Source organism: Acipenser ruthenus, chromosome 33 (assembly GCF_902713425.1).
Source record: "Acipenser ruthenus chromosome 33, fAciRut3.2 maternal haplotype, whole genome shotgun sequence".
Lineage (NCBI taxonomy): Eukaryota > Metazoa > Chordata > Actinopteri > Acipenseriformes > Acipenseridae > Acipenser > Acipenser ruthenus.
Window position 1 is genome coordinate 2,221,303 of NC_081221.1, and position 24,663 is coordinate 2,245,965.

The following is a 24,663-nucleotide window of genomic DNA, read 5'->3' on the forward strand; positions in this document are numbered from 1 at the left end:
ATAGACCCTGGTCAGAGAGGGAGTCCCTTATTAGGGAAGGTACAATACTACAGACCCTAGTCAGAGAGGGAGTCCCTTATTAGGGAAGGTACAATACTATAGACCCTGGTCAGAGAGGGAGTCCCTTATTAGGGAAGGTACAATACTATAGTCCCTGGTCAGAGAGGGAGTCCCTTATTAGGGAAGGTACAATACTATAGACCCTGGTCAGAGAGGGAGTCCCTTATTAGGGAAGGTACAATACTATAGACCCTGGTCAGAGAGGGAGTCCCTTATGTGTTGCCTCAATGCAATAACTATAATGCAGCAAAAACTATTACTAAATGCATCTCAATACTTATAGTGTGGTAATGGATACGAGGCATTGAAATGTTGCATTTTTAATTACAGTAGGTTTGCTTTGCAACAAAGGATATGAAAAACGTGGCATGAATGCAGATCACATGCTACATGGTTTCCAATTCAAATAAAGTGTACCAGCACAGTGGAGGACTTATTGAGAGCTTTTAACAAGTTTTAATAACTCTAGTTCTTATGATTGTTTGCTTAAAATGTATGGACAAATTATGAAAAGTGGATTTTAAAATCTTGAAATGAGATGTTCAAAATAATAGGACAACAACTTCATACAGTATTAGGTGAGATCTATCTAGGCGCCTGTGTGCAAGTCAAAGATTGGTGAGGTAATTCAATAGCATGTTTACAGAAAAATACATTACCCCAAAATTAAATAGTAGTAATAATAATAAATAGAGAGTGCAGCAGTATTTAATACAGGTGACAATGAAAAGACAGCTGAAACAGATTCAATCTTTTTAATGGTTATTAAACCCATGCAACATTTCTGCAAGGGTTTGTAGCTGGAAAGCTTTCAAGTTAACAAACAAAATGTTTAAACAGCAAATCTTCCTTAGACACGCGCACACACACACACAGACACAGTGGGCTGCCTTATCCAACGTGCTCAAGTCCTGTCCTACCTCCTGGCCAATTCATTAGGACCTGTATCTCATATTATACCACCGTGCCATTTGTGATTGGAAGCAGTTCGAAATCCTTACCTCAAGAGAGAGCAGAGAGGACCCTGCATAATCCGATCCGCTACTTAACAAGTTCAAACCCGACTGGCACATAAAATCCTTATTAAACTGCTACGAGACTGATCAAATCCTTTCAAGAAACACTGAATTAGCACCAATGTTATTAACTCTGTGTGAGATTAATCTAGCAGGGATTTATTAAAAACTGCACTGAATATAAGGTCTATAGATGCCTCATCTTAATACTATTTGCTATTCAAACAATGTGAGTTCATTGATCTTTATTAGTTTAGAAATCAATATAGCATAATACATTCCACCCCACATCAATCTTTTGCATTTTGGGCTATTTACTCTGTAAAGAAGAAACTCCCCCTGAATATAAACATACTATAAATCACAGAAAGTTAATAGGAAACTATTAATAAACATGATCAAACTTTAGAATTGTGCTGTGCGTTCTATGCATGAGATGCCATCTATACACAGGTTATGATGTGCTGGAATTTTGATGAATCATTACCAGTAATTGGTTGATTTTGCATTCATCCTTATAGCACCGTCTGCATTGCTTTTACTGTGGTGTACCTCACTTGACTTCTGGAAGAGCGTTTATCTATCAGTCTTACTTAGCCAATAGCAGCAGCCTCGGAACCTTAAAGCTGGCACTGAAAGACAGAAGGGAAGACCTGCGCGTTTCTCCTGTCACTGGCTGTGGATGTCTATGGATTGCTCACGTCCCTCGGCTCCTATCAAGGAAGTCAGCGTTGACCCGGCTGCCCTCATCCAATTCCCATTTGGAGGTCTCGCTGCCTCTCGTCACCATCAGGGAGTGGGTATGTCTGGCAATGGGCAGACATGATCAAAGGACCACCGCGTTCAGCCATCTGCATGAGCAAGATGGGAAACAACACACCACCAGCTGTGCTAAACGTCACCTTTAATCTAACTTATCTTATTAGAAATGGAGGAAAGTAAGCCTGGTTAATCAAACTGCAACTAGAAATCGAAAAATGTTGCCACTCTATAAACTGCTTTTCCTGTGCAATTCACACACAGACTGGAGATCTACTTCTAACAGATATATTCCATAGAACAATTGTTGGTGCAGAAGCACAGGAAAGGGCAGTTCTACTGAAACATGTGAATGAAGATACAGGCGAAGTGAAACTAAGGTATTGTGGAATCAGTCAGCTCCCCATATAGTTGATTCTCATAGGATTTTTAGGTAGTGCTTGATGCCACCTGCTGATCGAAAATTGTAATCGCGCTTTTTGTCCAATACTTGTTATGAAATCTGGTTGCATAGGGTGGTAAATATTGCTCATTTCATACACAAATTCTAAAGTGGACTGGATTTAAGTTTTTACACTAATCTTCATATAGTGCCATTTTTATTTATTTATTTATTTATTTATTTATTTATTTATTTTTTATCTCCATCCAAAGACCAGATTCTAAGTTGCTGTTGTTTTAACCAATACAATGGGTCACAGAGGAAATAATTTACAGAGAATACAAATAAAAAGGGGGGCATCTAGTGGTCGTCAAAGGTACTACAATGCATTGCTTTACAAATGCTCCCATTCTGCCCTGCACACAACTCGGCTGTTTTATAAAAGGGAACTTCTTTTGAAGTCCTTATAATGTAGAAGCAGCTAGTTTAGAAATTCAGCCCCTAGAAATGTCTCACACTAAAAACCTAAATCTCAATTCTGAAACATGGCACATAGGTATTTTGTAAAATTATTTTTTAAAACCCAGTTTTAATGATTTACCCCATATATGAAATCCATAAGCAGCGTTCAAACTGGAAGAACTCAGGAGTAAATTCCTTCAGTGCTGTAAATCATTTAAGGCATTGTCTTCCACCTTGGTTTAAACACACTGCAAGCAATTACACAACATCTATCTGGCCACCAGGTTTTTTTCAGTGGCATATTTGAATGGAAAAAAAACAAATTGGGTAACAAATAAAAAAAATAAAAAATATTGCAATGAGAGTCAAGTTTGACCAAGCCACAGATGTAGTATAATTTTTTATTATTTATTTATTTTTTTGTCAGCAAGCTATGTAAAAGTGCAAGTGGAAGAATTCATCCAGTTTTGAAGCATATTAAACAGCCATGACTTACTGCCTATAATAACACCATCACCACTGACTTTAAAAATAAATAAAAAGGGCATGTCGTTTACATTGCAAACTGTCACATAAGAACACACACAACAGACCTCAACAGGTCTAGGTCTAGCTGGTATCATCCTTTTACAGTGTTGTATTTTAAAATGTGTGCACAGTTTTTGGACACATTAAATATATTTCATTTAAAAATGTTACAAAAAAAAATTAAAATAAAAATAATTCCCATTGCTTTATATGGGGAAACAAATTGCATCCTCATATTACCCGCATGCCCATATGTGCGTCTTGCTCTCAGTCTAAATCTGCCAGTAGATTTCCAAACTTGCTCTGGCAGTAGTCATTATAGTCGAATTCGTCGATCCGGAAGTTGACTCCTTTCCACTGCTTGTAGGAAGATGTGCCGCTGGGCGTTTCGATCACAAAGTTTTTGATGGAGAGCATGGGCAGGGTTATGGTCTTGTAGATCATCTCCACGCCCCATTCCTGTATCGGAGACAGAAACAAAAATATCCACATTCTAACACTGGACTTAGAACCAAGACCATCTTCAGATCTGAAAGTTAAGCAGTTCTCCCCATAGAATCAATGCTGAAGTCAGGTTCCCCAGCCAGCTTTCAAAGTGCAATACTGATTATTTATTATGAAGGACAGATTGTCAATCATCAGTTGACAGAAAATGTCAAGGTCTTATTGTTATGCATTCCCTATATAAATCTCCTAAGAGATTATTTTGGCTGTACTGTGAACACGTCGCATTATAAAACAGATGTATTTATTTATAATAAAAAAAATGGTTTGCTTGAGCTGAAGATCTTTTATTTTCTTTGCTTGTTTTGCAAAATCTTAGCCGAGGTCCTAGTGCTTGAAAACGAGATCATGTCAAAACTCACCTGACCGCAGTCCTTGCCCCTTATTTTGCATCCAGGTTCCCAGTCCTCAAATTTTTTATCAAAAACTTTTGTACCTAATTTGTAGTAAATCCTGGGATAAAACAAATGAAGAAAATGAAGTTCATTATTATTATTATAATTATTATTATTTATTTCTTAGCAGACGCCCTTATCCAGGGCGACTTACAATTATTACAAGATATCACATTATTTTGACATACAATTACCCATTTATACAGTTGGCTTTTTACTGGAGCAATCTAGCTAAAGTACCTTGCTCAAGGGTACAACAGCAGGGGAACAGCAGCAGTGTCCCCTACTGGGGATTGAACCCACGACCCTCTGCTGCCCCTATTTTGCACGTTATATGCTCACCTCGATGAAATTAGCACCCTGACTGAACTTCACACTTCTATGCTGCCTAGATCAGATGGGGTTCTATTGCCTGTGACAAGTGAATAGGTGCTTCCTTTTCTCCAACGCATGTGGTTTGTCATCAACCAAAAATATAGAATTTCACCCTGTTGACCCTACTGGGCTTTAGCTGTCGAACTCTTCTGACAAGCAACTGCATTGAAAACGACAGCCTATCGCTTTTAACTGTGAAGTATGATCAGGCAATCAGAGGTTCCAAAGTGGGCATCACAGTGCAATGGCTCACTGTGATTGATCACAGTATAGGCGCCAGCTCAATCTTATTAGGAATGCCCTCATGGTGTGGCACTGTGTGTGTGTCTCTCTACACTCACTCAAACTGGGGGTTGATATTGACGTGGTGAGTGCCATTTATAACCCGTAGGTCACTCCCATGACACACTGCGATGTTGCAGCAGGAGCAGTGCAGAATCACGCTGTCGGGGTCATGCATGTTCCTCTTTTCCTCCGTCTTCTTTTGGGACAGTCTCCGGGTGATGATGGCTTTCTTCTGCAGGTCTCGGATCTGAGAACGATGACAGATTGTGTCATTTGTAAGTAAGTGTTTCTTTGGTTGCAAAAACTCTCGTGTCATTTAAGTATCCAATAATTCTTTCCCGGCGTTCACTCTAAATACATATTGTAAAAGCCCTCTTGACAGCAAGGAGGTTATTGTGTCCTTAAGTATTAAGCTTTGCTGTATCAAGCAACTTCCATTTAAAAAAAAAAAAGGAAGGCGATTATCATAACTGTCAAGAATGTAAAATGTATTTCAAACAAACCAATGGAATAGCAACCAGTACAACAGCACCTGCAAACTGAACTTCTAAACTATCAAGACTTACTTCAAAGGACTTCAAATGCATTGATTTAGGGGGCTCCCGAGTGGCGCATCCAGTAAAGGCGCTCCACGTGGAGTGCAGGATGTATAGCCTGGAGATCGCAGGTTCGAAACCACTGCTGACCGTGACCAGGGGTTCCTAGGGGGCAGCGCACAATTGGCCAAGCGCCGCCCGGGTAGGGAGGGCTTAGATCGGCAGGGGAATCCACGGTTCACCGCACACCAGCGACCCCTGTGGCCGAAAGGGCGCCTGTGGTTCTGCAGTGGAGCCATCAGATCTGTGTTGTCCTCCGGCACTATAGGTCTGGTGGCCTCGCTGTGGATCCGCAGTGCCAAAAATGATGGATTGGCAGAAGCACGTTTTGGATACAAACAACAATTGGGCATTCCAAATTGGGGGGAAAACTGGGGTAAAAACTACTGGCGACTACTACATTTAAATAAATAAATAAAATGCATTGATTTAAAACAGTATCAAACCAGGGTTCAATCACTGGGCTCGCTTAACTCATGGGTTCTCTAAATAGAATGTTTTTTTTGTTGTTGTTGTTTTCCCTTAAACGACACGGGTTGAAGGCTGGCAGCTTTTAATGAAACGTCTACAAACAGTTTCAAGAATACCAAACTTATTTTAAAATCGATCAAAACTGACAACAAAAAAAAAAACAACACCTTAAAAACAGCTCACGGAGTTTACAGCTTTGTCAACAAGGTCCTACTGCTGGTTGCCCTGGTTACCGAGGGCACCTCCTTACTGACCTTCAGCAGGTAGTCCCTCTTTGCCATGCGCTGCACCTCCTTGATGGCTCTCTCAGCGAGATCCTCCAGGTACTCGTTAGTGTGCTCGCGCCTAAGCTCACTCCCACCACTCTGCGCTACCACAGAGTACAGACTGTCCTCAGCACGCGCCCTGCCTTGCGCCTGGGAGGAAGAGAGACACACACACACACCAGTCACCAATGTCATTTCCCTACTAGAAGCAGCATTAATTAGCATTACTCTAGTAATGACCAGGGCTTTCAAATCCATGACCTTACTCTTAGTGACGTTGCCACTAGTCTCCATTTTCTTCTGTTGGAATATCTTTTGGTTCCACGCTTGCTTTTTATACTTTAATTCAGGATTTAAAGTCCTTAGCAGTACTGTGCTGTGGTTCAAACTCAATCAAATGTGACCTACAGCACTTGTGCCAGGATTAAGTGGTTTACAGCAGGGATGGAAATAAGACTTATTGAAAAGCAGTTTCACCCCATTCCTGGTTTTACTACGAGCTTGATTAGCCACAGTGTGTCTAACAAGCTCAGGCGAGTTTTTTAGCGTGACCAATTATTAATTTTATTTATTTTCCCCACCAATTTGGAATGACTAATTATGTTTTTTCTCCTCACCGCAGCGAGTCCCCACACAGCACAGATGTTCTGAGAGCGTGTGAGCTTCCTCCGATCTCACAAGCCTAAAGCCAGAAATCGCTTTTACGCCAAGCAATCCAGAGAAGAGGTGGGCGGGGCTACCGATCACAGAGAACAGCCGTGCTTTATGTGTCTGGCCAGTAGGGTTCGCTGTTGTGTGACGAGGAGAAGTCGTCCCTGCCGGTTTCCCATCCCGGGAGTGTTGGAGCCAATGCGACACCCCCTTCAAAGTCCCCAGCAAAGCACGACCTCTTTACACAGGCGTGTCTTATTAAAGTTGTAGTAAAACCAGGAATGGATCAAACTGCTAGGCAACGGGTCTTATTTCCATCCCTGTAGAAGTCTTGTTCAATTGAAGACATTGGACTTTTGGTCATTGAATTTATTAAGTTTCTATTAGTATTTCCATCCCAAAACTAGTTCATCCACGGCCATGTTAACTGGAAATCAGTTCTATAGTTTACTGTACAAGGACCTTCACTGATTCACCGCCCTGTAGAAGTTACAATTTTTTCTGTGCGCTGTATTTATTCCAGTTTGCACAAACAGGCTTTCCCCTTCACCCCACTTGCTCGCGCCCTACCTGCTTGGTGGCGATGTCGTTGGTGAGCAGGCCATAACGCACCACCAGATTGCACTGTGGGATGTCCAGCCCCTCCTCTGCAATGCTTGTCGAAATCAGGAGGTTCAGCTCTCCTTCCCTGAACCTCTGGATGGTATCCTGCTGCTTACGCTGCCCCAAAAAATCCCGGCAAGATATCATTAATCATAAGTAGATAAAGTACAGTTGGGGGAATAGTGTCCCATAAAATTATTGTGTTATTAGGTCTTAAAGGGATATCTTAAAGATACACTGTCTCCATAGCATACAGTGCCACCTAGTGGATGAATGCTGTAATGGTACCTGGGTCATGTGCCCAGTCTGGTTGCTGAATCCTGCACCGGTCAGGGCGGATGGTTTGATCCCCGCCCCTCTCAGCAGAGGGTTGGTTCCAATCCAGTCGCTGAGGCAGTGGGTGCTGGTGCGGGTCTTGGTGAACAGGATCCCACGGGACTCTCGCAAGCTCTGGAACTGATCCAATAGGATGTCTTCCAGCTTTGTCAGCTTAGGGTTCTCAAACTCAGGGGTGTTGGCCAGCTGCTGCAACTCCACTTTGCTCCCTTGGAAAAGAATGGAGGGAATTGTACACATTGACCAGTATCTGTTTTACTAAACTCTGTTTAAAAATGTATTCACCCAGAGAAATCTATGATGCTGTCTTCATAGGGAGTTATTGCCTGCTCAACTAAAGCCCGCCGTTTCATAAAATCTCCTATGTGCCTTCTCACGTGCAGCCCAAACATTTCAATAGCCCTAACTTTGTGGGGGGGCTGATGCTCATTAAAAGGAGGCTCACGCTGAAAGACTTCGAAGAGGAAGTGGTCAGTGTCGTCCAGGCCTCCCCGCGTCGCTCTCTCGTTGGTGTGGAAGGTGTCCAGGATTTTGAAGGCGTCGATCATGCGCACAGTGTCGTTGACCAGCAGCGCGTCGTTGTATTTGCGGAGGTGCAGGGCGCTCTGACGCAGCCGCCGGTTCCCCTCCTCAGCACCTGAAGAAAATTCGCAGAGGTGTAGAAAAGGAGCTTTAAATAACAGTACAGTTACAATATTTGGCCAGCAGGTGGCAGCAAACATGCATATTTACATATTAAATATTATTGTTATTACTAGGGGTGTGCCGATTCTCATACTCGCCTTTAAGTATTTATCGGCAGGTATTAAATAAATCCACTAATTAACGTGTCCTTCCCTCACCTTTACAACTGAGTACGAATCAAAGGTAATCAACTTCCGCATTGAGTGTTATAAAAGCCAACTGGAAGCGAATTTCTGTCATCCGGGGAGCTGGCATTTTTACTGCCGTAACGAGGCTGTAAACTGACAACGAATGAATGAATTTTCAGTGCTATAGTAGAAAAGTCAGTGCCCCGGAAGAGAGGAAAATTAGGTTCCAGAAGTTAATTGCCATTGATTTGTACTCTGTTGTAAAGGTGAGGGAAGGACAGCTTTTCTTGTTTTGAAATCAAACACATTAACAAATGGATTTATTTAATACCTTAAGGCAATAATGAGTAGGAATAAGAGTTGCTATCTGTACTCCTTTTATTACTTGATCGAGAGACATGCAGATCCCAGAAGTACCCCTCCTCACCTTTTTTTTCCAGCAACACTATATCCTGCTCATATTCCTGGGAGCCGAAGTTTCTGGTGACGTCAGGACAGTCAATACGGCTGTGGATCATTCTCATGAGCTCCTTCACCTTGTCTCCAAAGGGGTCCTGGGAAAAAAAAAAAAAAAACAACAACTATACACTGCATTACTGGTGCGGATAAAAGGGGCCAGATTACCACTGTCGCAGTGAGAATCACATACCTGCAGTCTCTTGTGAACAACGTCATACTGCTTTCTAGGTTTAGGGACCTTCTCTTGCAGCTCAGCTGAATGAACTTTGGAGGACATTATTTCACAGGCATCAAGGTTGGCACAGATCTGAAATGGATACAGGTACGATTATATACCTGCACCTGAAAATGGGTCACTTAGAACTGTGTTTAGAATATGGAAATACTGTACAAGGCTGCCGCTGCACAGCAGTTTGAGAAACTCCATGTTTTACAGTGAGCTTGATTAGCCGCAGCAGATGGGTAACAGGATGTTTCAGTAACACTTTATATTAAGTGGCTCCAATTACTGTGTATTTACATAGTAGTTACTTAGTAAATAAGTGTACTTAGACAGTTACAATGTACCTAATGTGTAAATATTTCTGCACAACACAACCCTAACCCTTTTCTGATACAATTGTGTACTTCCATATATTGTGCAAAACGATTTACACGTTAAGTGCATTGTAACTATGCATAACAACATTGCAATTGTGTTGAAGTACACATGTATTTACCAAGTAACTCCTATGTAAATACAGAGACACAATGTAAAGTGTTACCAATGTTTCTAATTATCAATAATATGTGTTTTTCATGCCTGCTTTAAAAAAGTATATACATTTATTTTTATTTAAGTTATCAGTTCATGTTGTGCTAATAATTAGTTGAGACAAATCATAAACTAAGAAATGGGGATGCTAAATGTATCTCTAATCTATCTATCACACACACATCTAGGTATAATTTCTTATTCACATGGTAGGGGAGGGCAGTGCAGTAGGTGACTGACCTGCAGCACATGCTCCTTGGCTGCGTCCAGGTTCTTAGCCCCCCCGGTCCCTGGAGATGCAGTCAGGCCCAGCACCTGTGGCAGCCCTTCTTCTCGAAGCAGCTTCTTCTCCACGTAGCGCTCCATGATCTTGTTGTACACGCCTGCCTTGTGGGTGTGGTGGCACTCGTCGATTATCAGGAGGCTGAAGTCTGCTCGAGGGAAACAAAGAACAGGGTTTATTAAAATGGGAGATCCGAGGACCAGAGAGATCCTGGTACAACAGTGGGCCGGTGAAATATATATATACACACACATTATATATATATATATATATATATATATATATATATATATATATATATATATATATATATATATATATATATATATATATATATATATATATATATATATATTACACACACACATATATATATACATACATATATATACATACACACACAGACAGACAAAAATGAGTGTCTGGAAAATCCTTCCAGTATGTCTTCATCATTACATTCAAACCCATAACCACTCAGAATGGATTGCACACATTCTAAAAATAAGGGCTATTGAAAAACCAACAGGAAAGCACAATACTGACTTCTGAAGGAGCTAAGGCCTTGCAGGGGACAAGATCGAAGCTCTGTGTGAATTGAACAGGGAGGGAGTGGTTACCTGTAAGCTCTACGTGCTTCTCTTCCTCTGTGCTATTCAGGGCATTCTCCAAGATCTGTGCTGTGCAGATGATGACATCATTGTCCCGCATGACTTTAGCAAAGAACTCCTTCTGGTCACTGTCCCCGCTGATGTGTGCAATACTGTATGTGCCGTTCAGAAAGGGCTTGAACTCAGTGTTGTAGTGCTGGTCCACCAGGTGAATCTGAGAAGCATGCACACACACACGTAAGGAAACTAATCTGATGTCTGCAAATGAGGGCGCACAATACCAATGGCTAGGTTAGTAAGTTTCCATTTATTGATTCCAATATTCAAAAGTTACACACATATAGCTTAAACAATCTCATTAGATACAACAATTGTGGCACCTAGTAAAATCGGATAATGATTGGTTACCTAATGTTCTGGGAGAAAGCTCAGGTACGGCACTCTGAAGTGTCTGTCTTATATATCTTATCTAAATGTGTGAAGCTGAACTTTGTGAGCTCTGCTTACACTTTGTTTTCATAACAATATCTAAAACGCTATCAATGTCTTGGCGTGAGTTACAATGTTGTTAGACACAGAACATACATCCACGAGGTCAAATGTGCCCCAGTTTATCAATTCCTTGTCTTAAGAAATGGATAGCATTTGAGAGGACACTTCTAGAGCAGATATTTTCGCATTGCATTCTTATTGCTGCATGCTGAATATCCTGTTCCAGATTTCAGGTTGCACGGATAACATACCTTATTTACCAGCATTGCTACCTTGGCCCCACGTCTTCTTCCTAGATGTTCCTTTGCCACATACACAGCTGCCCTGGTCTTTCCACCGCCGGTAGGGAGCCAGATAATGACATTCTTACCTTCCAAAGCAGGCTGGATCACCTCCAGCTGGTATTTGTATAGATCCATTTCAACTGAGCTAGGGGAAAAAACAAAGCCATATACTTCAGAAAGAGGAATTATACTGCCAACATTATGTATTTTATTGCATGTAGCAGAGATTGAAGCAAGACTCTCACTGCGAAGCAGTTTGATCCAATCCTGGTTTTGCTACAAGTTTAGTAACACACATGAGCTTGGTGTCTGTACACTGTGGCTGATCAAGCCTCTATTAGAGTATATGGGTAATTAATGTTAGAGTGACAGTATTTAGACTCACCACTGTTAGATCATTAAAATACAGCCATTTAAATGGGTGGTCTGACACCACATTCCTGTCCGCAAATGTAGTTATTTAAATCTGAAAAAAAGCATACTAACAATTAAATAGAAGGGGACCAACAAGTTTGTGTAAACATCACCAAAAGGTTACAAGTCAAGACCCCTTCACTGCGCAGGTATTTCAAATATGCCACAACCTCAGCTAGTTTCTTTCACAGAAATATTTTTTGGCACCGTCTTTCTCCTTGACTATTTATCTTCAAAGTTCATATTGTTACCCTTTTCTTTCAATTATTGCATTTTCACACAGTGCAATACGAGGTTTGTAGGAATTCTGACTTCAGTTGTGCCAGTTTGCTTTAGGCAAAAATTCTATTGGGATGTTGCTGACACATGACAATCCCTCTTTTTGGACTATCTGCTGCAACACATTTTATGCAAACATGAACAAGGCTAAGAAAAGTACATACTGTTTATGATGCAGTAACTACTATAGAAGAAAACAAAGCATATTCAGTGCAAAATTAGGAACCTAAGCTGTTCTCCGTTCAAATATTTACTTACCAAGATTGTCAGATTTTCACCCTTGCTGCTATGTTAAATTATAACAAAGAGGTTACCGTTGCCACAGCTGAAGTCCTTTCCGCAAGTCTCGATGCATTGTTGTGTTTGTCTTCTCCTATCTTGAAATACCCTGCCCTCCCTACCTGAACACGAAAACGAAACTAAAGCAAGTTTCCTTTCATGCTTACTGAAGTAGCCCTATTGTAGGAGTACTGCGATGGACCACGTTGTGGGCTTTATAGAAATGACGGTGCACAGTATTTTACCAGTTTACTAATGTTTCAGCTTTCTGGCTTCTTCATAATATCAGGTTTGAGAAAAAGTTGTTAATTCTATAAATCCACCCTTCAAAAGTTAACCTACAACAGATTTACATACACACATTATACACTGTATAAGCCATAGACTAACAATGTTAATAGATTAGCATAAAATGAAATGTTAGGAAATACCATATTGAAACATACATAGCAGCTATCCTTAAGTTTTGTTTAAGCTACAAAACAAGTAAAGCCTGTAGTTCTTGATTATCTTTCTAACATTTTTTTTATTGGATCCAATATTTGTGACTGACTTCTTTGTTACACATTGCACCCAACACACTGACAGTAACCATGGCGAAAGCATTTAGTAGTACAACATTGCCCATATTGACACTTCTAGTATCAAATTGCCCAGATTGGGATTCCCCTTAGAAGCACCCTACAGTGCGCTTGGTGATGAAAAAGAAACTGATCGCCAGACTACTGTACTTAGAAAAGTCCCTGGTTCACATTCTGTTACCTAATTTGAGCAACACACAAAACTGTGTTTCACAAATGTAAGTGAATGCAATTCCTCTGGATACTGAGAGCATAAAACAGACCAAAAATAAAACACTAGTATTTCCCTATGGCAAAAACTGATAAATAATAGAATACATCAGCGTCAGGCTTTTTAAACTTTAATGGTCGCAAGCAGTTCCTTCAGGGACTCATGAGAAATACTGCCAGCCCCCGCCCCCAGGTGAAATGCACATTTACTGTGACAGAGCAGATGAATGCATCTGGTGTTAAATATCTAGTTCATCACTGTCTTTTGTGATGGTACAGGCTCGAATTAAAATCATTGTGTGCTTTGTAGTGTTTACAATTCAAATACAAGATCCGTCAGCAATCAACTACAACACAAGGAAACTGTAGTTGAATTTAGATTGCTACTTTAATACCACCTGTAGTGTTTAAGGGTCTTGCTCTGTAAGCATGCTTCTGCATTTTAAATAACTTTGCATCACTGAATACAAATGTAAGGTATTTATTTTTCATTTGGCAGCATAATAAAATGTACATGGGGGGGGGGGGGGGGGGGAAGAAAAACATCAATGTAGACGATAGTGTACGAATACCCACACGCCAAAGTGAACCAACTTGCATATTTGTACAATTCTGCAATGTAAATTTGAGTTTGATCAATTGTCAAATTATTTTTCCCTCAAATAGCAGTTGTGATTGGTTACTTTACTATGGCACGCAGGCATCCAAATTAACTTAAACGTAGAATGCTCAATGCTTATCAGAGGACATGTGGGTTTGTTCACTTTGGTAAAACACATTACTTAGTAATACAATATTTATCCCCCCCGCATATATGTGGTGAGCAATAATAACACAAGGATGTGTAACTGTTAAATGGGCAGTACCAACTACCAAACCGTCACAGGTAGGTTTGCGTTAAATGCTATTCAAGACAGTTGTATTTCACAGTACATACAGTATAAACACATACAAAAGATGTGTGAGTTGGAGTCTCATCCAGATGCGCAACACAACACAACATAGGTCTATACCAATGGCTGAGAAATCTGACTACAATACAAACTGCAAGCCCTAGTCAAAGAAGGGCATTTCCATGTTACGAAAGTGGAAAAATACCTTGCCTACAGCATGTACTGTGTGTGTATGTACTGAACTCTGCACTGGGGGAAACTGTATACATGTTGTTTTTTTTTGATTGTTCTAAAAGTAACTTACTCCAGTATACAGACATAAAAAGGGCTTTAAATTATCTGTAAACTTCCTAAAAAAAAAAAAAAAAAAAGAAGGTGTATACTAATTTTTTGCAGGAGAAAAATATATATATATATATATTTAAACAAAAACCTGTGCTATGGGGGATTAGTTTAAGGACTAGGATTGGCAGCCAACTGTCCTGTAGCAATAGCCATCCCATTTGTGTTTAATCACAGTATTTATCAAGTTTTTAATCTTGCAGTATTTGCTGTAAATATTATGGTCTTGCATTACACTTAATATATTTAGAATATTAATATTCACATCGGATAGAAAATGCATTTCACGCCATTGCATCATTATGCTTCGTTACTTCAACATTTTTGTCTTGAGTGGTTTACAAGTACACATTTTATCTTCTTAGTGGTGTCCAACCTCATACGTTATTTATTATAACCCATAAATCACTAACATACAAAAGTGTTATTCAAAAAGCTTTTGGAATGGCTATATGATAGCTAGCTCCGATCCCTCTAGATTGCTCTTTATGAGGTGTCATCTACCAGAACCAAACTCCCAAGACTACGGGAATGTGCAAGGATCAGACCCAAACTCCTCCATAATGTTCCAAAGCTTCTACAAATTTTGTTTGTGGGGTGTGTGTATATAAATAGTTTTCAATTTGAATATGAATTGGCCTGAAATGTCAATGCGAGCAAATCCTGTCATTTTAATACAAAAACATGTTGCCTTTTATTTTCTTTAACACTGGCCAGTGGTACCTTCTTTGTCAAAACTTCTCTCAATAAAATTTCTAAAAATCCATGATCTACTGTAATCTCTTGTAATGCATGTGAAACACGTACATGTGTAGGTATCTGTCCATGTCCCAGAACGTAATTAATATTTATGGAGCAGAAGTACAGAAACCAGCACTTTCTTGAAATTCTATGACTAAAGACTAATAACCCTGTACAAAAAAAAAAGTCTTCACAACAAAGACTCTCATATTTCCCAATTCAAGTAATGCCCTGGCTCTTACTGAATGAACTACTGAACTACCCCCAGCTTGTCAAACCGAACAGTGTTTAATGCAGCATCACCACAGCTTATAAACAGAGAACTCCACAACTGCACTTCTGAAATGCCAGAGCAGATAAAAGCGTAATGCCTGAAGAGAGGAGTGCCAAACACATGTCAAAATTTCACTGGAGCTTTTTCAAACATGTGCGTACAGTATGTCAATAAGAGAATGTGCAGCAAACACCACTATAAGAACGCAATGATCAGGTGTCCATGGGTAACATTTCTTCATGCGCTCTGTACTAGTTGGCAGAATTCCCTGTGGAGCCAGCACTCCAAGGGGAAACGTGTAAACGATCACCCTCCAGAATCAAGTCCATTTGACGACCCTTCGAAAAAGTACATCTCCAAACACAACGCAAGTTCCGTGCATTTACTTTTTTTTTTCTCTCCTCACTTATCAATATGGCCACCTTCTTTCAGTTTGAAGTAGAAAAACTTTTCCAATGTGTTGGCACACTTGCAGTACTCGCTGTCGGGGGGGTTGTATTCTCGACAGTTGGTTATGATGCGCTGCAGATCCGCGATGAACAGCTTCTTGGTCACGTAGTACCGGTTCTTGAGACGCTCAGTCATCGTCTTCAAATCTGTATGAAAAAAGGCAGGCAGAGATTCGTACAATTGGTTTATTATAAACGTTATACCCACCTGAAAACAAGACAGATCGAGTACGTATGAAGGAGATCTTACCAATAGGAAACCGAATTATCTCGTAATAGTCTGGAGCCTCTGCCTTCTTTACTGGTTCCGTGAACGGCCAAGCGTTAGGATGGGTCTACCCAAAATAAATAAAAACCTGTTACCCAAGGACCTTTCTTTTCAAAAATAAATCATTTAGTGCATAGTCATGCCTTGACATTTCACAGCACTTGACACCTTTGAATGTAAAATTGTCCAACATAACATCCCTTTTCCCATGGTCTAATGTGCTTTCTCCAAGCATATAAGTGAACTGATCGAGTAAATTCTGAACGACCTTGCAAGTCAATATGGAGCTGGTATTAGGTTTATCAATAAATGTCCTCAAATGATATCATGTCTAATGTAGAAATTGCTTGGACAGAAATATTAATCTTTGGCAATTGATTTGCCTGTTTGTACTTTTACAATGCCAGCTAAAGTGAGTCTTCAAAACCTGTACCGTAAAACTGATGCATTACTCAAAAGGACTCTTTCAGCACAATGCAAAAAGAAAATTATAGTAATACTACATAGTTTCATATAAATACACACACACACACACACACACACACACACACACACACACACACACACACACACACACACTGGGCAGAATATGTTTAATTGGCTCATTGCTTTACAGTACCTACCTTGATCTGTGCCAGCAGGTTTTTCAGTGTGTTGTACAGCAAGTCTGGATCCTTCAACTCTTTACTGCATTAATAATACAAATAAATAATAAAAAATAGTAAGTGTGGTTGAAGCTACATCTGCTCTTTAAATTCCGGAATGCACAGGAATTTGGCAGCACAGTACAGTTTTACACTATCAAAGACCTCTGTAAGAACTCTAAAGTAGACTGGCTGTTTGTTAACTTGTACAGTAGCAGACCGAGTTGTAAATCCAAAGACCATCCTCAGGGAAAATGATTTGCTTACCTTTTCTCCTTTCCACTAGGTTTCCATCCAGACTCTCCTGGAATTCAAACAAAGCTGTGTGATTTTGTGCATTAGTGTCAAATGGGTTCTTTTAAACACTGCAGCACTTTCCAGTGCAGAGGACTAAAACTTGCAGGTGGGGGTATTGGACTATTTTAACAATGCATATCATTACGATACAGTCAAATAAAAAAAAAATTTAAAAAAAATGTACTAGATACATCATACATTTAAAAAATAGAGTTTAATGTTTGAAAAGTGTTGACAACTCAAAAGCATTAAATTTAATGGTAATACCCCCACCTCCTGTTGCAAGACCACGTCAATAAACCAATGTACAGTATACTGAATCCATTCCTTACTTATACCAGGTATACTTTCTACGGGAATCTGTCGCACACCTTCCTTGAAGCAAGTCAGACCGGGATAAACCTTACGAATCTGGGTTTGTTTTCTTTCTATCAGTTTCTTGATGATCTGTAAAACAGGGGGGGGGAGGGGGGGGGGAAGAAGGATCTATTTAATTACATAACTTCTCTTCAAAAGCACAGACAATTGGGTATGCAAAACATTATCTTTCTGCATAAATCCACACGAGTGGAATAACCACTGCATTTAAAACTGTTGTTTTGACTGATGTGTCAATACCGGACCTCTTTTTGCTTTTTGATGATGTGCGAGAGTTCCGTGTATGGAATCCTCGGATTCAGCTCGCATTCCATCAGGGTGGCACCTTCGTAGTCCTTAATGTACCCCAAATAGCGACTTTTTGGAACTTTTATATCTTTTGAAAACCCCTAAAAATAAAAAGGAAGAATGCGATTATTTTTGTAAGACTCTAAAACCTATACCAAAATGAGCTTGGGATATCGATTGATGACTTAAAAAAAAATGTTAAGTGAGAGAAACATGTACAAAACAACAATTTGGTCTATTTGTACCATTGTATTTTTACATCGCAGAACAAAAGTCAATTAGCTCCTTGGGTTTAAGTCACAGCTTCAGACATCCGTATAAAGCAGAGAAGCACTGCTCTAATTGCAGAGGGCGAGAGGAAAGGAGAACAGGGCTTTACCTGCAGAGATGTTGTACCTGTTTTTTGAAATATCCAATAGCGTATTCATCAGCATACGTGAGGAAATACAAAATGCTGTGTTTTATGTGATACTCCTTCAGATGGTTCATCAAATGAGTGCCGTATCCCTGAAATGACAAGCAAGACAGGTAATAAAATGCATTACTTCATGCCTGCGTGTCTGCACTGCTTCCTCTCTGCTTGTAGTCTCTTACCTTGACTTGCTCATTTGAAGTTACAGCGCAGAACACAATCTCCGTGAAACCCTGAGTGGGGAACATTCGGAAACAGATCCCTCCAATCACACGGCCATCTTTAATCAAGGCCAGCGTTTTGTGTTTCCTGCGAATTGTAAGATTAGAAGAAAAAAAAGATACCAACCACCATATTTTTGCTGTGCTCTGTACTATCACAATAAGCAAAAAGTAATGTTCAGAATGCCACCCAGAGCTAAAATTTCATTTATATATAGCTATACAACCAGGTTTTTCATAGTCACATACACAGCCCCAACAGATAACATAATATATACTGAATTCAGAAATATTTAAAAATGACATGGTAGACAACTTATTCAATAAAAGCTACTTTGCATGATTTAGTGTACAAGCAGATCCATCCAGACACGGCAGTACTTACGGGTCAAAAACAAGCCTGGTGATGTACTCTTTAGGCATTCTCGGGAGCTGATGGGAGAAGACATTCTGCAAACCAACTAGCCACATCAGGATCCTTTTATTTGATTTCTGAGACAGCGAGTTTCCTATTACGTGGAATTCGATTATCCCTCTCCTCTCTTCGAGACGAGCAGTTTCATCTCTTGCTGCATTCGCAGACAATAAGCTTGTCTTTAGGACACAAAACACACAAACATTAGCCTATTTGGGACAACCTTAAAGAAAAGGGCTTGAAACCAGGAGGTTCACGGTTCAAATTGAAGCTCAGCCACTGGCTCACTGCGTGTGACCCTGAACCTCCTTGTGCTCCGTCCTTCGAATGAGATGTAAAACTGAGGTCCTATTGTAAGTGACTCTGCAGCAGTTGTTGCATAGTTCACCCCTTAGTCTCTAAGTCACTTTGGATAAAAGCATCTACTAGCTAAATGTTTTATATATATATATATATATATATATATATATATATATATATATATATAAAAAAACAGGATAGCCGAGGTACTGTTCTGAGCGGAAAGATCCCGTTTCAAAACGAACAAACCTCAGGGCCCAGCATTGCAGCAGGGTCAGTAATCGTCATCATCACTTCATTCACCAGTTCCATTGGAATATCCCCCATCACACGGATCCTTTTGGCATCCTCCAAGGTCAGAGTTTCTGGAAGTTTCCTTTTCTCTCCTAAATACAGAGAAGTCAGAACAATAAACACCACTGTTGATGTTCAAAAAGACAATGCACGCCTTTATATCAATATTTTGCACAACAAAATATTTTCCACTTGCTCCCGTTTTTTTTGTTTTTTTTAATGTCTCTAATGTCTCTGCTTGTGAGTTTAAGAATAACCCATTTATACCTGGCATTGGTTCAGAAACCACTGCATCAAGCGTCATGGATACCAGCGATGAGCTGCTGCTCATGCTTTTGGTGAACGAAGACGCACTGGGAACTGCCACCGGGCTTAAAACTGCTGGAAAGAAGGCATATTCATAAAGCAACAAAAAACAAGCATGTATAATATGACACACACAAGTGCTATACAGAAATCCATATACCTGGTTGATGCCCCAGCTGTGCTCCCTCTGCTGCAGGCATTGTGAAATCAGATTCCCAGATTGGAGAGTTTTCCCCATAAATTTCTTCTTCTAACATGGAAAGAAACCTGACACGTATACAACTTGTTAGGAAACGCACTGCTGTGAAATTCTTCTATTCAAGAATTGATCCAATTTAAAGCTCAACCTGAAAAAGTGGAGCTTTGCGTGCCAAACAAATAGTTAACTGGAATTCAACAAAAATCAAAAGATCATCTTTGCTCTGGCTGTACTAACCTTTCCACTCTACAATGACAGACCAGCAACAAAGCAATTCTGCATCCTTACTTTGGGAAATGAGTGAGGATGAGAGTGCGTTTCTCCGGGACCAGCTTGTCTTTCTCCACTCTGAACTTCTCCAGCAGCTGTCTGCGGGTGACGGTGAAGATGGACTTGAGGAGGCTCCTTCCGAAGACCTGCGTGGTTTCATAGCGGGGCAGGCTGTCGCAGCTCTGAGGGACGTGGCAATAACACAGCCACCTGCAATTAAACAGAGAGGGGAGAGAGGCTTGCGTTTCAATGGTGCAGCAGCAACCATGAGGAGGATGAAACTTAAGATATTGCTTATTCCATATAAAACAGCATACTTAAAAACAGCTGTCTGGTACAGACTAGTCCACTTCAAATCTGCCTTCATGCTCAAATGAGTCTTTCTAAATGGAATTATTTGTTATTCCTTTAAATGAATCCGTATGTCTGGCATCTCCATTCAACCTGAAGTCTATTGTGAAAATGGCATTAATAGTGCCGTTCAATGCTTTTAAACCCGAGCCCTAGCCTATTTTCTTCTTTTAATTCCAGGGTGGCGTTTTCTGGTACCTGGTGTAATTCACTTTGTAGGCTGCCACGTCATCGTTCTGAGACCGCTGTCGAAACTGCGAAGGGGTTTCCAGCTTCCAGTAATTGAGGCACAGCAGAAACATTTTAGAAAGTTCGTACATCGTTTGCCTCTCTTTTGGGGGAAGGTGACTAAACTTGTACTGCACAAAGTTTAAAACTCCCTGCAAAACAATAGATGCAGGCACATTACACATATGCACAGGCCATGTAAAAATCAGCCAAAAAACTGTAAATTGCACAAGATGGTGAATCATTGAAGGGTCCTTACACGGTAATGTATAGACCTGTTTAACATGGCTAGAGATTAACTGAATTTGGGATGGAAATATTAAAAGAAACTTAATACATGAAATGACAAAAGTCCAATGTCTTCAATTGAACAAGACTTCTACAGGGATGGAAATAAGACTCCTATTCTTGGTTTTACTAGGAGTTTAATAAGGCACACCTGAGCTTGTTAACTATATACAGGGCTAAATATTAAAACCTTGAGGGGTTGAAACTGCTATGCAATATGAGTCTTGTTTCCATCCCTGCTCAAGTCCACGCAACTTAAATAATAAAAAACCAAAACAAAAATAAAATTGTGAGTTGATCATAAAACAGATGGGATTTTACCTGTTCAATGTTTGGCTTCTCGAACGGAGGGCTGCCCAGAGATCCCTCTACGACAGGATGGCTCATCTGTAGGATGCATTTCCTCAGCAGCTACAAAAAACAGAACAAAAAAAAAATATTAAGATGAGATGGAAGAAACACCCAACCCTCACGTTATTAAACAAACAAACAAAAAAAGATGACAAAAAAAAAAACAGAGCAAGAAACCAAAAAGCAAACCTGCTTCTCCTTCAGTGTTTTTTCTTACCTTAAACAGGTAGAAGTAAACCTGTTTTGTATCGGTATCTTCTTCCTTATGAACAGACATAAAGAGGTTCTCCACGTCCACCACCATGCCTAGCAGCCGATTAATCTCATCTTCAGACACATTCTCCAAGTGAGAAACGTGAGCCGCTTTGGAGTCAAGAGAATAAAAGAAAGTGAACATTTTTTCTTCTGTATAAGAAACAACTAATATCTATTATGGATTTGCCTGTTTGAACGCAAACTTGACGCCTTGATATTTGAGGTTTAATGTGCTGGTTTACATTGAAGCACCTGAAAAGCAGATGGGTTCCCTATTAAAAGCTAGGGAGAACAAGTGATTATTTGCAAAAAAAAAGTGAATAATTCTTGCCAATGCATCTTGCCAATGCATCCCAATGGGTAGCTACAAATGCTTACCTATACCGATATGCAAGAACCAAGCAAAACATGCAAAAGCATAAATGCAAATTTAAAAGCAGGACTTATAGAAGGATGAAACAATTATAAGGAAGAACTGCATGTATGTCTTGCACAAAAAAAGGGTGAAGGGTTATGCTTGAATGATGCAATGGGTGCATGTATCACACAAGGAATAAAAAAACGCAGTGATTCTGCAAGCTTGCAAAGTCTTGTTTTAAACTTCCATTTTATGGTCGTGCATGTTTTGCTTGATCTTGGCATAAGTGTATGTCATTTTCTGGTACATGCACAGACATCCCACAAAGTCGCTAAGATTCAGTACCCAGAGTGTGTCCGCAGCTACGGCACTGCTCGCTGAGGCTCGCAGCCTGCTGCTGCAGATCCATTCTGGGGGCTGTCGGAGGATGTGGGTTTTTCCAGCCGTTACACTTGCAGGAGTCATTGGCCTTCAGGGGAAAAAAAATTAAGTTAGACATTTTGACACGCATACTTGTGACATGTAGTGCACGTCTGATTTAATTTCTCTTTCGAGAAGATCTGAGAGAGTATGTGAAAGAAAACTGTCCATGTCATCTTCGGTATTGCGCTGTGATTCAGTCCACATGCAGTGTAGTCAGAATTAGCCGAAAAAGAAATGACAATACTCGCAACATGGGTACTAATATTTGTTTAATTAAAAACCCTGATCATTTTATTTAAATACGATGGTCTCCCATTTATCGTACAGTACTAAAAAATAAGTTTTTTAAACTATGCACTTATCTTGTCATTCATTGTTTACTGACAAAAATATGCGAATTTGCATGCATGTATTTTGAGCCTGCAGTGCTTATGAACTTAGCTTAACAAAGGCTAAAGCGTTCTTTTTCAGGACGGGCTGAAGAACGCCTCACATTTCTTCCCCTTTATGTTTGTAATTGATTTACCTTGCAGGCTGAGAACACGCCGAGTTTTTCCAGCTTCTTCGCCCTCGGGAAAGCCCTGACCTGCGCCTTCTTCTGACTAGCTCTTTGTTGCTGGCTGAGACCAGGCCTGGCAGGGTCGCTATTACCTGACCCGGACCCCGAACCGGAATTCGGGTTCGATACTGTTGAGGGCTGGGGTTGTTGGAGCCGGGGTTGTGAGGAGGCCTGCGCCGCCGCGTCCGCCATGGCAACCAGGTCTTGCAGCGTTTTGTCAATAAAGTTTATTGAGGACCTGCTGGTAATATGTTGTTTTAAATAAAGACTATTGAAATGTAATGCGCACGCGTGGTATTTGTTTATTGTAGTAGCTTATGAAAGCCAAACATTAAATGTGTGTGTGTGTATAATATATATATATATATATATATATATATATATATATATATATATATATATATATATAATACGAGTCGCTTCATTTAATTTTTGAACAACTACTGTATGTCAATGTACATACGTTTTTATTTATTTGTATTGAAATATCGATGTGTACACAGACAACTGACAAGATAAGAAATATATATTTTTTGGAGGTAGTACGAAAACGTCATGAAAGTCGGGTTTTTTGGGACGCTTGCGCTTACGTCATCTGTCTCCTACATTTGTTATTTTAAGAGATGTCATTGGCGTGGAATGCTCTCCATGACGTACCTGTCCCAGTAATGTCAGTTGTCGACCGTTGATGTATGCAGCAGATAGTAGGGCTAAAAAAAAAAGTCACATTAAAGGCCAAACACGACAAGAATATACCGGGAATGTACTTGACAAATAACCTTCAATAATTGGGGCGTTGTGCTCAAAACTTAATGTATAAGGTAAACTTGCACACAGTTTTTGAAGGAACTCAGCAGGTAGGTTGGCCCAAACATCTTGGAGAACTAACCACAGTTCTGTGGATTTAGGCAGCCTCAGTTGCTTCTCTCTCTTCATGTAATCCCAGACAGACTTGATGATGTTGATATCAGGGCTCTGTGGGGGCCATACCATCACTTCCAGCACTCCTTGTTATTTGTTTATTTAGCAGACACCTTTATCCAAGGCGACTTACAGAGACTAGGGTGTGTGAACTATGCATCAGCTGCAGAGTCACTTACAATTACGTCTCACCCGAAAGACGGAGCACAAGGAGGTTAAGTGACTTGCTCAGGGTCACACACAACGAGTCAGTGGCTGAGGTGGGATTTGAACCGGGGACCTCCTGGTTACAAGCCCGTTTCTTTAACCACTGGACCACACAGCCTCCTGGTACACTTGCACAGCCTCCTTCTTTACGCTGAAGATAGTTCTTAATGACTTTCGCTGTATGTTTGGGGTTGTTGTCATGCTGCAGAATAAATTTGGGGCCAATCAGATGCCTCCCTGATGGTACTGCATGATGGATAAGTATCTGCCTGTACTTCTTAGCATTGAGGAGACCATTAATTCTGACCAAATCCCCAACTCCATTTGCAGAAATGCAGCCCCAAACTTGCAAGGAACCTCCACCATGCTTCACTGTTGCCTGCAGACACTCATTCGTGTACCGCTCTCCAGCCCTTCGGCGAACAAACTGCCTTCTGCTACAGCCAAATATTTCAAATTTTGACTCATCAGTCCAGAGCACCTGCTGCCATTTTTCTGCACCCCAGTTCCTGTGTTTTCGTGCATAGTTGAGTCGCTTGGCCTTGTTTCCACGTCGGAGGTATGGCTTTTTGGCCACAAGTCTTCCA

The 24,663-nt window shown here is 40.4% G+C and overlaps 2 protein-coding genes across 6 annotated transcripts; both read right to left on the reverse strand.

Annotated features, from left to right (window-relative positions):
• Window positions 1-3,049: 3,049 nt before the first annotated feature.
• Window positions 3,050-12,563, reverse strand: LOC117433262 (ATP-dependent RNA helicase DHX58-like). 3 transcript variants are annotated; one of them, XM_034055376.3, is made up of 14 exons: window positions 12,389-12,563; window positions 11,767-11,847; window positions 11,349-11,526; window positions 10,615-10,819; window positions 9,955-10,145; window positions 9,151-9,267; window positions 8,929-9,055; window positions 8,135-8,326; window positions 7,642-7,898; window positions 7,321-7,470; window positions 6,088-6,249; window positions 4,823-5,013; window positions 4,074-4,164; window positions 3,050-3,666 (listed from the first exon to the last, which is right to left on the reverse strand). In XM_034055376.3, the coding sequence occupies exons 3-14, from the start codon at window positions 11,514-11,516 to the stop codon at window positions 3,475-3,477; spliced, it is 2,043 nt and encodes a 680-aa protein (XP_033911267.1). In that variant the 5' UTR covers window positions 11,517-11,526; window positions 11,767-11,847; window positions 12,389-12,563; the 3' UTR covers window positions 3,050-3,474. The 3 variants fall into 3 exon arrangements, with proteins under 3 accessions (XP_033911267.1, XP_033911266.1, XP_033911268.1); XM_034055375.3 differs by having other exon boundaries at window positions 12,333-12,563; XM_034055377.3 differs by lacking the exon at window positions 11,767-11,847 and having other exon boundaries at window positions 12,333-12,563.
• A 2,826-nt stretch (window positions 12,564-15,389) lies between these two features.
• Window positions 15,390-23,187, reverse strand: LOC117433219 (histone acetyltransferase KAT2A). Of its 3 annotated transcripts, none has more exons than XM_034055293.3 (18): window positions 22,916-23,187; window positions 22,312-22,435; window positions 21,571-21,716; window positions 21,324-21,413; window positions 20,685-20,866; window positions 20,154-20,345; window positions 19,827-19,933; window positions 19,628-19,738; window positions 19,316-19,452; window positions 18,737-18,945; window positions 18,313-18,439; window positions 18,115-18,225; window positions 17,676-17,819; window positions 17,385-17,499; window positions 17,023-17,059; window positions 16,735-16,798; window positions 16,094-16,178; window positions 15,390-15,990 (listed from the first exon to the last, which is right to left on the reverse strand). In XM_034055293.3, the coding sequence occupies exons 1-18, from the start codon at window positions 23,138-23,140 to the stop codon at window positions 15,797-15,799; spliced, it is 2,400 nt and encodes a 799-aa protein (XP_033911184.2). In that variant the 5' UTR covers window positions 23,141-23,187; the 3' UTR covers window positions 15,390-15,796. The 3 variants fall into 3 exon arrangements, with proteins under 3 accessions (XP_033911184.2, XP_033911185.2, XP_033911183.2); XM_034055294.3 differs by having other exon boundaries at window positions 17,424-17,499; window positions 19,628-19,741; XM_034055292.3 differs by having other exon boundaries at window positions 19,628-19,741.
• Window positions 23,188-24,663: the final 1,476 nt, after the last annotated feature.